We start from the raw sequence: 14,238 nt of genomic DNA, 5'->3' as shown, positions 1-14,238 counted from the left end.
CACCACCTTGGCCACCTCATTACCAATGTCCAGAAACACCTCATCTTCTATAAGCTCGACCTCAGACTCAAACATTTATCCTACAAGTAGATCGAGCTCATATAAAATGGCTTGGCCTCCTTTTTATCATCCACCTGATGGCAACAAACTCAAATATATCTTTTTTTGCATGAGAAATTCTTTGTGCACCGCCGGCGGTGCACAACGTGTGCACCGCGGGTGGTGCCCATGGTGATTGGCTCACGTGCAAGCTCGGAGTGCGATGCGTGAATTTTTTTTTTTCTTCTGAACTCATGCGAGAGCCAATCACCGCAGATGGTGCATGCGGTTCTGCACCATCATTGGTGCACAAAGAATTTCATTTTTTGTCTTAAGCACTTTATAAACTATAAAAACAAACCCACACCAAGGGATGCAAATAGGATGGCCCGCGGCCAACTTTTACTCTACTTGGGGCAGCATTTTCGGGCCAATCTTGTTGATATTTTTTCAAGAAAAATTTTTTGTGCACCACCCATGGTGATTGACTCATGCATTGAGCTGAAGTATGATGTGAAATTTTTTTTTTCTGATTCTGCACGTAAGTCAATCATCATGGATAGTATGCACAGTTCTACACCGTCCGCGGTGCACAAAGAATTATCTTTTCCCAAACACCGGACCACGGGCCCGGCCCATTATATCCTCCGGCGGGCCAACCTCCCCTTAGTGCCTAGCACGATATCCCCTCTGTTGCTGGAGCGTCAAAAAAGTGATGGAGGCTGCAGCCCCTCTCTTCCGACTGCTTTTTTGACCCTTACTCTCCAGCCCAAAAGTAAAGCGCACACTCCCATCTTCTCAGCCTCCACTGTTCCACCCAACCTCCATTAATGGCGGAAACGTCGAAGAAACAAGAAGAGAAGGCCGAAGAGCCCCTTCTGCCCCAAGAACCCAGCAAACGACCCTCCCTCTCAACCCCGACCAAACCCAGTCCCCCCGCCAGAGCCTTCGCCTTCTGGGCTTACTTCACCATCTCCGTCTCCCTCCTCACCTTCCTCCTCGCCTCACTCCCTTCCCTCCGCCCCCCGGACCACCGTTCCTGGTTCCTCAGCCTCCCCGACGATCTCCGCCACCATTATTCCCAGGGCAAGCTCATCAAGGTCCACACGAACCCTAGCCGCCCCCCCATCCAAGTCTTCGCCGTGGAACACGGCCCTAGGGACGGGGAAGTTGTGGTTTTGATCCATGGGTTGGGCTGCAGCTCCTTCTCTTTCCGCCATGTCCTCCGGTTGCTCGGCTCCAGCGGTCTCCATGCCGTCGCCATCGATCTACCGGGCTCAGGCTTTTCGGATAAGCGGGATTTGAGGGAGGAAGGGAGATGGGGAGGGATTTTTGGTCGGATTGGGGATGTTTATAGTGAAATCAGAGAGAAAGGTTTATTTTGGGGATTCGATCAGCTCGTTGAGACAGGGCAGGTCTCTTATGAGGAGATTGTTAGTAGGGATTCTATGAGATATGGTGCTGAGAGCTCCGGATATGGGTCAGCGGAGATGGGACGAGTGATAGGGCAGGTCATTGATTCAATGGCGCTGGCGCCTGCCCATTTGGTGCTCCATGATTCAGCATTGGGGCCTGGAGCCAATTGGGTTTCCATGAATCCAGGACTGGTGCAAAGTGTGACATTTATCGATCCTGCTGCAGAATCTGTGGCATTTCCTTCATGGATGCTCGGACCGCCGGTTGTTGGGGAGCTCCTTCTTGCATCTCGGTTTACATTTTCTAGGTTACTCAGATTGTGCTGCTCGAGGACCATGGATGGGTCGGTGGCTGAGGCTTATAGGTTTCTATTAAAGGGGAAGGATGGGAGGAAGTCAGTGGTTGCAGCCGGGAAGGCGCTGAATTATAGTTTCGATTTGGGAGAATGGGCAGGCACAGAAGTGGTGAAGGACATGGCATTTCAGGTTCTCTGGTCCAATTCTTGGTCGGATAGATGGATTGATGAAGGCAAGCGAGCTGCTTCTGCCATTCCGAAAGCAAAATTTGCTTCCCATTCTGGTGGGCGATGGCCCCAGGTAAGATTGCAATATTATTTATGAAAACTAAGCTCGCCAGGATGGTGGGTCTTCTGGATATATAATATAAGTAACTGTAAATAAAAATTATTCTCTGGTTGCAATTATATTATTATTAATTCTTTTTCTTATTTCTTTTCAGCCTAATATTTCACATCTTCAAAAGTTTTCATTTCTTCATATGCTTAAAATATCATATACTCCAGGAAGGTTTGTATTATTTCTTCATCTGATCACCTATCTACTTGTGAACTTATTGAAGAGACAATCGCGTCTTAAAGTGAAACATTGCAGTCACTAAGTCATTTTGATCAACATGATGGATTCAGCGCATAACAAATAATTTGATGACTTTAATGGGATTGTAATGATTATCTGACGTCAAATAGTGATGTATATTTATCTTATTTGTCTGAACACATTTTATATATGGAAGTCTTTTTCTGAATATGAGCTATTAGTTTAGTTTCCAATTGGATGAGTCATCAGGCCAAAATCAGTTTGCTGCTCTCTATTGTTCTATCAGTCATCATATTACTTTTCCATGTTTAAGAAACTTGACAGTAATCAAGAAGACATTTTGTGGAAAAGAAAGATGAATTAGTTGTTTTAGAGGGATTCATTTGGTGGACTGGAAGCATAGTGTGCATGCCTAGAGAACATGGTGGATTACTGATGAGAGGATTGATAGAGTTAAAATAAAGTGCTCCTTGAAGTAAAGCCAGCACAGATACAGGCCTATAAGAATTTGAGGTCAAGAATAATTATCATTAATGGGTTGTGAATTGGTAAGGTGAATTGCAAATTCTGGACCAAGCTGCTAGTATTGCTCTGGGTAAATTTGTTTAAATGTTATAGATTAGTAGGTACTAGGTGGGTATTACATTGATGTGACATTGGTCCAAGTGCAAAGAGAAATAAATGTGGAGATGATGAGAATAGATTTTTTGGTGTGTGCTCCAGAGCTAAACAAATAGATGAGAGAGCACCTTGAGTGGACTGGATTGAGCTATATTCCAAGGTTACTGAGTCATGGCTAGCTTTAGAGGATTAACTTTACTCTGTTGAGTATGACAAAGTTTATTATTACTGAAATGGTTTGACAAGTCCGGTTAAACAATCCAAGTTATATTGTACCTTCCTACTTAAATTTATCGCAAACTTGATCAAGTCAAGGAAATTTTTCTCAAGTCAAAATGAATTTAAGACTCACAACCAAGGTATGTAATTTTGTACTAGTATTATTTCTTATAATTCCAAAATGTTGATTCTGTTACACATGTTATAACTTTGCATCATATGTATGGTTATATATGTAGTTGATGCTCATAGGCAATATGAGATATTATACAAGTAGTCACAGTCTAACAGTAACCCTCTACCAGTACCTCTAAACGCCCTTCATCGATCCTGATGAAGTTGGGATGTGATCCCAGATTTTTGGTACAACTGCTAGTAGGCTAGCAAGCACCTACATTCTTGAAACTTCTAATTGTATGATAAAATAGGACAACAAAGTCATTCATTAAGTTAAATCAATGATTCACTTACACAACCCGTTTGAAAGCAACAATATGCATGCTTTGTTTGTCATTATCTAAAATATGTAAATGGTGATCTAGTTATGTAGCATCTATTTGCTCAATGCTTAGTTGATAAATGAGAGACTGGATATCACAAGTTGATTTATGTTTTCTCAGTATAAAATGTTTGCTAGTTGAGCTTTTGTTTAAGATTAAAGAGGATATCATTAATTATTGGTTGGACGGTTTTAAGGGGGGGAAAAAACTTAAGTTACCTTCATTCTTGCAAAAACATGCAGCATCCTTTTTTTCAAAAATGGTTCTGGACTGTATTGAACCATTTTGCCCCTACATTTGAATGAAGGCAGATATTTATTTTAGGGGATGCATTTATATTGGTAATTGAATGCATATATAAAAATTTAGTTCACACTAAAAATGGATTATTAGAAGTTATAGGGGGAGGATTGAAATGGTCCAGTAGAAGTCAAATAAACCATTTCCACAAAAAAATGCCCTTCACCACATATCTGATAATCAAATGTACTTTTCTGCAAATTCCTTTTAGTTATATATAATTATTTAACTTCTTATCAGTTTTATGATTTTTTTTTTTCAGTCGTCTTTGTTGGTGTGCTATATATTGAACTTATATTACTTATCAAATAATATGAGTACATGAGTATAAATTCTGAATCACAAATTCTTCAACCTTGCGTAAGAGTGATGCCATGAAGGAACTCATTTAAAAATGCCTAATTAGAGAGAATGAAGAAATATGGTAGATAGAATATGAGGAGATAGAAATGGATTTGCTCAGAAAGTCACCAATGGATTTTTTTTTTTTTTTTTTAAGATAATTGGTTTCTACCATGTCCTACTGTATCATCCTGAACTACCTAGTATGGGGTGTATTGTACCTACTGGGTTAGAACTGGTATGGAACTCATGTTTGAGTTGGCACATGTCCCGTATTGCCCCATATCAAGGCATACCAACTCGTACCGAGACATACTGACTCTTACTGAGGTAAAAGTAAAAAAGATGGTTCAATGGCTGTTTCGGTATGGGGCCTATACCATATTGTACCGGCCCATACTGCACTGAACCAGTAATATGCTGGTATGGTACCTGGTATCGATATTGTAGACCTTGATTTTCACTATTAGATGCAAATTTATTCTTGGAAAACTTTTATCCAGATACTATGCCTATAATTTTAAAATCCATGGTTACACACACATTACCAAATAAAAGGAGAAGAATGCAGAAAAAAGATTTAAAGTTTAAAAATCTTTGTAAATTACTGTGGAATTTGAATTACGCCAGGCCTTTGCTAGCATCCTTATCTCTAAATAATTACAAGTTACCAAGGCATCGATTGGTGTATCTATTTATTCAAAGTTGCTCTTGGTTTTTAAATCCTTATCCAGACATTTTGTCACTCGTTCGGCCTACAATTGTCAAACTAGTAAATATAAACCAACAGGTCTTATCCATTTAAACTATAAAGACTGTGATCCTTTATTCAACCCAATATTTGCAATCTAACAAGCTTACCCAGAGAATTCAAGTATGAATAAGAGAGACCCTTTGGATGGTTTTTTTTCTGCTTCCTTTTCTTCCTTATCCATTCCTCAATTTTTTATTTCCTTTCTCCTTATATTTATTTTAACTATATGCACATACTTACAGACCTTTTAAGTCTTATTGTTAGTCTCCATTCTCAGGTAGGAGCCTCTCAAGAAAAACTTGTTTTGGTTAACAGGATGTCCTCCTTTTATATTTGGGAGTCTTTTAATGTCTTTTCCTAGTTCTTTTCAATATGGGATCAAAGAGTCTTCCTACAAAGACATGGAAACTAAGATTCAAAACTCAGTTTTTTTTTTCCCTTTCCATTTTGTGATTTTGGGTTCTCTATTAATACTAGCTTGTTTGGCTTTTTATGTTGTCATGTCAACTCTATATTGATTTTAAAATCGTTAGTTAGCCCTTTATTTCAAAAACAAATGTACATCAAACACATGACTATTGATTCCACGTTTGAATTTGTAGCTCACTTTCATTGAGTTAGAGGACTGGACCTTGATCCTGTAGATGATTTGGGTTCTACTTGAAACTCTGTTGCCAAACCAAACATTTTGATTTCAACCAGAACCGATCTGCAACCAAGGTTGGTATTTAGGATTTGGCTGAAAATAACTTGTGGGGTCAAATAAGAGTATATGTGGGCCATTTATGTTACTTCTTTTGTTATTTCTTTAGTTCTTTATCTTGAGAAGCCTTGTACCAGGATGATGCTTATATTTATGAGTTTTCAGAAGAGTTAGAAGCAATAAAGTTTAGGTTTCAAAGAACTTAAAGGAGAGTGATTTTCTTGACATAAATTTGGGTGGTGTGATTTAAATTTTGCAATTTTTTAGATGTCATATATTTTTTACCATCAAATATTAAAATGATATATTACAATTTAGCAATATTTTTTCAATTAAAAAATGATTTTTCAATATGAGACCGTTGCAGTAACGCATCCTAAAGTCTCAAAAATATAATATGCTTTAATTATAATTTACTTTTTTGACTTATTTTATATTCTCTTTTTGATTGTTCTCTTGAAATAATTGAGGGAGTTTATGTTGGAGCATTGACAAGTATTAGGAGTTTCTGTGATGATACAAGTATATTTTTGGTCATTCTAGGTTTGTGTCGAGGATCAGCATGAAACCCATATCTTTTTGGGCTAATTAAGATGAGATGTACCATGATGTATATTATGTGTAGATGATATAGTGTTGATTGATAAAAAAAAGAATTAGATTAAATGCTAAACTGAACTTACGGAAGGAAGCTTTTTAGAAGATAGATGCTTAAAAATCAATTGAATGAAGATAGAATATATGGAATGTAAATTTATTAAAGGGGAAATCAATATGAGACACTGATCGAGATTTAGGGAAAAGAGAGATTATAGAATGATCAGTTTGACAGTTTCATTATTTAAGATCTGTTACATAAAATAAGAGGCAATAGATAAAGACGTACCTATAGAATTAGAGCTATTTCGATAGTGCATCTATAGTATTATCAATGCATACCCTGGAGACTTAAAAGAAAATTCTATAGAAAGAAGCTCAAAGTGCTAGCCAATCAAGAGTTCACAAAAATAGGTTGAGTGTGACAGAAATAAGAATGTTAAGATGGATGTATGGTAACACTAGAAAGGATAAATTGAGAAATGAATATTATCATAAGAGTTGTACAACTTAAGGATAAAGTGTTGGAAAACTGATGGAGATGGTTTGGACATGTACAATGAAAATTTGAGGAAGCTCTAGTAAAGAGAGGTACTTTAGTTTGTGCAAAAGGTTGTGAAAAAAGGAGGGGAACCCCTAAAGATAACATGGATGGAGGTTGTGTTGAAGGTTATGGAGGAGCTTGAAATAACAACAGTGGTAGCTGCAAGTAAGAATATTGGCAAATAAGGGTCTATAAAGCCAACTTCATGTAGTTGAAAAAGGCTGGATAGTTACAGTTATTGACAGTTATTGTTCTACTTTTGTTGCATTTTATTTGAGTCTTTATTATTGTTGGACCAAAATGGCAGTATTAAATCCAACTGTCGAAGCTGCTGAAACTAAAACTCAGTTTTGTCCAAATGAAATTGAAACCAAAACGAAATCCTTGAACTTTAATCCTATAAGAATTGAAGCTGTAATGCAGTAATGCTTCAAATATACATGGATAGTTGGATCTCTTCCAACAATTTAATATTGGTAATGCAGTGATTCAGTCTTAGATATTTAGCGGTTTTTTATTTGTAACCTTGTTTTCATATATTCTACGAAATGAATGTACCTAGCAATTAAATGGTAAACAAACCATTAGATACATGATTACAAGCACTAGTTTTTTGCATGTACCATATACATGTGTGAAAAAGGCAGGGGAGGGGTGAAGGGAGCTGGGGGAGAGTGTTTTTGAGAGAGATAGAGAGGGTTATGATTTTCTGAGAGAAGGAAAATATGCTGTATTTAAGATTGAGAAAAAGAGCTTGATGGGGTTTGACTAGGGCTTTTTTTTTTTTGAAAGAAAAAAAATCGTATTTTTAGGACCTTGCATATATCATATGTGGGTCCAGTGGGGCTTCACTTTTTAAGTCCAGCTTTGCATGGCCAAGTCCAGGAGTTCTCATGATGTACAAAAGAAGATTTTTCATATTCGTATGGCTAAGTGATGCATTTTTAAGCTAACATGTCATGGTTAGAATTTTTCTTATTTGATTAAATAAAGAATTTCTTTATATGATTATTTCAAAAATTTAATCTACCAACAGTAGCATATAGTAGACTTATGATTGAGAAGAAAATTGATGCAACATGTAATAATGAATTCTTAGAGTTTTTTCTTCTATATATTTATTTCCATTTGACATTTTTCCTTTTTCTTTTCTTTTCATTTCCTTTAACTATGAAGTATAATGTTTTTTCTTTCATATGCTCTTATGAAGAAGGCTAAACAAATTGCTTTTATTAGTTTATTCAATTTTGACATGGATGTCTTGTGATGGAAGTTACATGTAATTATTCAAGTTGTTTAGGCATGATTCACCTTTCTCATGGAGAGGTGTCAAAAGGGACTTGTTTTTGGTAATGGATATGGTTCGGTCTTCGATAGGACTGGTTTTTATGTACATTATGGTTTTGTTCAGTGTAGAAGATTTTTAGATTTCTCTCGGTTCATTTCATGGCCTTTATTTTTCAGTTTCCTGTTTTATCCAATTTTATTTTTAGATTTCCTGTATTATTATTATTATTTCTTGTTTTATTATTATCCAATTTCGGTTTCCTGTTTCATTTACCATATCTTATGTTTAGGGATTAAACAAAAAATTAAGCATGGTTCTCTTCTTGAAATGGCAAAAGCACAAGAAGTAAAATTAGACAGTTTTCAGGCCAGAAAGATCTGAGCATCACATGATCTCATATGTACTGTTGGACAATCTGCCCAAATATCTGAAACATTTTGGATGAAATTCAGACCTGCATCCATGACATAATTTAACTCTTGGCACTTGCAGACAGAAAGTGGGCAGAAAATTTCCATTTTACCGAATTCTTTCAAATTTCTGCATTTGGTTATGAACTTTCAAATTTCTACATTGGCATTCAATAAATGAATATTTTGTGTAGGGCAGAGTTCAAATTTATAAAATTTCTAGTTGATGCTCTTAACTTGCTGGTGGCTTCAGGAGGATGCAGCAGAAGAAATAAGTGAAATGATTGTTCGGTTTGTATCGTCACTGCCGAAATCTGTTAAGCAGAAAAGGGAAGAGCCTCTTCCAGAGCACATCCAGAAGATGTTTGATGAAGCAAGTGATGGCCACCATGACCATCACCACCAGCACCACCACCACCACCACCATCACCATCATGGTCATGGTCAAGAACATGCAGCTGGTTATTTTGATATGTATGGTCTTGGTCAGGGTTGGGGGAGATGATATTCCCTGCCTATGTGGTGTTTAAAAAGTATCTTCTGGAAAAGGTTCATCGCAGGATGGTTTCCTTACATATCCTTGTGATAATTTTCTCCGGAGGATATTGCTTATATCAAAATGCTTTTATGCAGCCTCTTAACAAAACGATAGGGTTGGTCCAGCAACAAAGTTTTATGCATCCAGCTTTTGAGAGTGGCGCTTGTCCGTCTGCTTGAGAAGCAGCAGCTTGTGTTGACTGTATCCTTTGAAAGATTTTTCTTTTTTGATATGACTCCGTACTTTGTAATCATCCTTTCTTAAAGACATTAAAAGTTGTTTTATTCTTTGCAGCCAAAAACATGCATGTTTATTAAGTCGTGCAACAGAAACTTGTTGGCATTTGATGAACCAGCTCAAATGCCTGTAGGCTTTTGTTGTAGAATATAAGGAATCTAATAGAACATGGCTCATGCTTGTTGTTGAGAGCTAACATGGTTAGAAGAAATGGACTGCGGAAATTAGTGCCTGTAGTCATCATAATTATTCAGGGATCAAGTGCCAAAAAGGAACAGAGATTGTTAACTACAACCTAAAAGGATCGTAATAACAACGTGGAACCTTACATAATTTTTGGTATCTTCCATTGTTGAAGGCTGATTAATATTACTTAAGTACAATGTTATTATAAGCATGTCTGAGTAGAAAAGCATTTCATTGCATGTCCTAAGCCTGTTGTAAGCACAATGCCCGAGTGTCTTGTGTATGTGACAAAAACCCAGGCACCACGGTAAGAGTTGCAGTGGTGGATTTTATTGAGCCACTTCCAAACTAGAATCGATTTAAAATTAAGATGATCCAATCTAAACTGAAGTTATTTGGATTAAATTTAAATTGAAAAATGGTGAGAGTTCCTTCTATCTTTGTCTGAAGCAGACCCAATCCATTCATGGACTAAATGATTAGCACTTTCAATGATCTCAAGCACTTGAGACTTCTTGTTGAACATCCAGTTGTTCCTTTCTAGCCAAAAAATCCGACACATTGAAAGGGCAATGCAGACCAGCCAAGTTGAATATCTTTTCTGTGAGAAGCATTCAATCGTGGAGACCCAAAAATAGATGGCTCGTCAGGCAAGGGTCATGCGTTAATCTGACCAATGAAGTGATTCCAGATCGAGGAGAGAAAGAAATAAAATGTTAGTCTCCTAATCTTGCAGACACAACGCAGCTATGAGGAGAAGGCCAATTCTTTTAATGAAGTTGTTAGCAGTGAGTATCCTCTTCTTAAAAGAGTAGTAAGTTGAACTATTTGATCTTCTCAGTTATAGAAATTTTCCACATTCTCATGCCAAAAGTGGAGAGTGCACCAAAGAAACTGAGAGTTCTATGAAGTGAAGCTATCATCTCTGTCGGTGAGAGCAATTGATTGAGGCAATGTCCATGAGAAGCTGCTGAAGTTCGTCAATAGCACTAAGAAGAGAATGCTGTGGGAATTCATTTTTCTATTTAAGTTCCAGAACAATTATATAATTCTGTTACTAGGGCTGTTCCTGTGACAGATAAGCTAAGAGCACAGGGAATATTTGTTTCAATGGACGAGAATCCAGCCAATTGTCGTTCCAAAACTCGTGAATTCCTGTCTTCCATAATAATCAAGCTCTCATCATGCTGGTGTCCCTGCAAAATACTTTTCCAAAAAGAGGATGCTTTGTTTAGAAGACCTATTGCCACCAAACCCTGGTGGCTACATGTCTGGAGATCAAGATCGAGATCGATTGGAAGCCTCAATGGGTGGGGGTCGCTCATGATGGTCAGAAAACCTACATAGAAAGTCCACTCATTGAAGGGTGTCTAACGGGGGATCCTCCATTACCTAAGTTAATCAGAGTTTTGAGAACAGTCGAAGGAGAAAAGAGGAGAATAACAGTACTGTATTCACTTTTGGAGCCGAGCCTTTTTTCTTCTTCTTACCAAATGATCCCCTTTTTTTATCTCTTTATAGAGAAATAGAGCTATAGACTGGCACGCCAGAATTCAGTAGGCCGTTAGAGCCAATGAGGCCACAACCTAATAAGCCGTTGGAATCCATTCACTAATCTGTTAACCAAGATTGCGTCAGTAGTCCGTCGTGCTTGCGGACAAGGCTTGTTAGTCGTGGTTGTCAGTCGTAGGTTATGCCCACATTTTGATAATTTTTAAAAGATTTCAGAGATCATCTGTTGAAAAATGTATCCTAAAGTCAATCGTCAATTTGTTGACGATTGAGCTCATTGTACATTGTATATGAATTATTGATTAATAAAAGATACTTGACATTTTCATCATAAATTATGTATCTTCTTTATTGAACTCCTGTGTTATGATGAAATTCCTAGAACTATTTTTCAATTGATAAAGGAGAATTTATCGTGTAGTTCTTAACTTATTCTAATAAAATAATACGTTATTAACTAGGACGATAACGTTCATCAAGTATAGGTCGTTGTGTGCCATATAGATTGGTTGTTCTTGTAACCAAAGAGTATACAGACACTGGTATGACATACAGGTGAGATGTAGGAGTACTTCTCACTGAATGTAATCCAACTGTAGACCACTCTGCTGTCAAGAGTTTTTCGCAAAGGATATAGGTATAAGTATCCCTCCGATCTGAGATCACCACGGTGACTTGCAAGCAACTCACTGTGCTTTGGTGTCAGACCATCTGAATTTCTAATTCAGTGACGAAAGATTTCTAGGCACAGTCAAGTATTTGCGAAGTCAATGTGTGAGTCAAGATGGGATTGACTATTTTTAGATTCAGAAATTAGTGCTACATTATGTTTCAATTCAGCAAAATCTTAGTGAAGATAGTCTTTGTAACGAGTCACAAGATTTATGAGATTAAGACATATTGTGGATGTACTTACTAAGAGTTGACAGTTTAACTCTGAAGTCATTATAGGCAGTGAAAGTCAAAGGGATGAATTATACAGTAACCATATGCCAAAGATTCTTGAATGTTGCTTTACAATCATTTGATCTATCCGGACATCGGGTACCATTGCTAGATGGTCACTTCGATTAGTACAAAAATTTATTGCTGTACTACCAACTTAGGTTTAAACTTATAGAATCACACACAATAGAAGTTTCTGTCTGATCAAATGGCTGATCGACGATTGAGAATCATTCAAAGGTATAATTGTCAATATGATTGATGGTTAACCTTATATAAAAGTTGCGATAAGATAATTCGCTAAGGGTTAGTGAATTATAAGAGGATTAATTAGCAATTAAATTGCTGATTAGCTCAATTTGATTTAGCAATGAGGTTCGCATCAAGTCTAATTGAATTAGATTTAATTAGGTTTGACTCAATTAGATTATAAAATGACCTAATCGCTTAGAATGTTTGATTCCTGATTTGATCAGAACTTGGACTTGATTAATTTTTAATTAGATTAAGATTTAATCAAGTTTATTTGATGCCTAATTAGATGAGGTTCAACCTTCTATTTGTGTCTAACCAAATTTGGTTAAGATTGGAACAAATAGGAGTCCAATTGGATTGGACCAAACCCTAGTGCCAACAACCTTGTCCCATGCCCTCATGCCTTCACGCAAATTCTGAATTTGCATGAAGCTTCCTCATGCAAATTCAATGTTTCTCGCTCACTTTCTCAATGCCCCTTGTGGATAGGATTGAGTAGTTTGAGTTTGAATTTAAATGGGTTTGAATTTGAGCTAAAACAACCTTGATCTTTATCCTTATCCATCTCTTGTCGCCTACTCTTAAAACCATTTGTTTTTGTGCAACAAATCACAAGTGGATTACCATGAGAAAGATATCTAAGAGTGGGGCAAAAATTTGAGAGTGGGGGTAGGTCTTCTATGCATGAAAAATAGAGGAAGCTATTCCTTTTGGGCGTGAGTTCTTATGGATACCGTAGGGTTCCGTCTAGGGTTTTGTGGGAAGAGAGAAAAGAGAGTTAAAGAGAGTCTCTCTTCTTTTTCTTCCACCACCTTACCTCCTCCTAAACATCCTTCTTCATCCTTTGGAAGTGTTTGAGAGTTTCGAAGAAAGGATCGCAATTAGTCTTCAAGAAAGTCTTCGCGTGAGCTAGCACTCCCGAGGAGATTGATCAGCGCCAAGGCTTTGTGTGATGTCCTATAGAGGTCGAATGTCCTGTGCGGCTGAGAGTAACTAGAAGGACCTCAAATCCATGGTTGACAGTTGCGGTGATCAGCTACCTGCACATAGGTATTGAGTACTAAACTCAGGTTTATTGTAGATATGATCTACTGTATTGCTTTAATCACATAGATTTGACTGTGTTTTCGATTTTTAGATTTTTATGCATAATATTTCATGTCATAGATCCTAGCATAGGTAGTTTAATGATCAGATTATATGTATGATTAGATTAATATGATTAATATATAGTTATTCTACTGTGATTTGTTTCAAAATTTTTTAAAATGCATGCATAAAACTCCTGTCCGTTTTCTTTCAATGGTATTAGAGCAAGGTTCATTATGACATGATTATATTTGCATATTAGATCTAAAATTTATTTTCTTTCATATGTGATATATTAGGATAGATCTTAATAGCCAAGTAATCGGATTGGATTGATCACCAAGCCATCCGGTCATAAGAATAAGTAGAGTTTAATAACCTTCTCCTCCAATTCGATGGGATTCTTTTATGATGTATTGGGATACCGTGTGATTATAAATTATGAAAAAAAATAGCAAAATAATTTTAGATTAATTTAGATCTAATATTTGATATATTAGATCTGAAATTAATCAATCCATCGTCACATGATCTGATATAAGACATCTTAAATCTAATCATTTGTTGATCATGCCTGCTGATTTTTTATGCTGAAATTTGAAATCATAAATTAGTTTTGATCAGATTTTTATGTATTTTTGATCTATTTTGGAATAAATTTTTAGATTTATGTTGAACAAATATTTCATACATTTTAGATCTATTTTGAATATATTTTGTAGAAATTTTTTGAATAGATTTCAGATTTGTTTTAGCATAGGTTTTGGTTCTATTTTGAACAAAAGTTTTATGAAATTTTATATTAGTTTAGAACCAGATTTTTTTCATATTCATATCTGAGTTTCTGAAAAGGTTTCCATAAATTCTTAGATCTGAAATTAATGTTTTATATGATATAAAAATTTGG

At 36.5% G+C, this 14,238-nt stretch overlaps 1 protein-coding gene across 3 annotated transcripts; it reads left to right on the top strand.

The window, feature by feature from the left end:
• Nucleotides 1-733: 733 nt before the first annotated feature.
• Nucleotides 734-9,391, top strand: LOC105032464 (protein AUXIN RESPONSE 4). 3 transcript variants are annotated; one of them, XM_029261022.2, is made up of 3 exons: nt 739-2,051; nt 8,823-9,118; nt 9,203-9,391. In XM_029261022.2, the coding sequence occupies exons 1-2, from the start codon at nt 870-872 to the stop codon at nt 9,072-9,074; spliced, it is 1,434 nt and encodes a 477-aa protein (XP_029116855.1). In that variant the 5' UTR covers nt 739-869; the 3' UTR covers nt 9,075-9,118; nt 9,203-9,391. The 3 variants fall into 3 exon arrangements, with proteins under 3 accessions (XP_019701857.1, XP_029116855.1, XP_010905219.1); XM_019846298.3 differs by lacking the exons at nt 8,823-9,118; nt 9,203-9,391 and adding an exon at nt 5,630-5,896 and having other exon boundaries at nt 734-2,051; XM_010906917.4 differs by having other exon boundaries at nt 8,823-9,391.
• The last annotated feature ends 4,847 nt before the right edge of the window (nt 9,392-14,238 follow it).

The sequence above is a fragment of the Elaeis guineensis genome, chromosome 13 (assembly GCF_000442705.2).
Source record: "Elaeis guineensis isolate ETL-2024a chromosome 13, EG11, whole genome shotgun sequence".
Taxonomy (NCBI): Eukaryota; Viridiplantae; Streptophyta; class Magnoliopsida; order Arecales; family Arecaceae; genus Elaeis; species Elaeis guineensis.
The sequence above is the reverse complement of the archived record's forward strand: the minus strand, read 5'-3'. Positions and strand labels throughout refer to the sequence as shown.

Coding starts and splice junctions, on each gene's coding strand:
- LOC105032464 (XM_029261022.2), top strand. CDS start 870: ATGGCGGAAACGTCGAAGAAACAAGAAGAGAAGGCCGAAGAGCCCCTT. Junction 2,052..8,822: donor CTGGTGGGCGATGGCCCCAG/GTAAGATTGCAA, acceptor TGGTGGCTTCAG/GAGGATGCAGCAGAAGAAAT.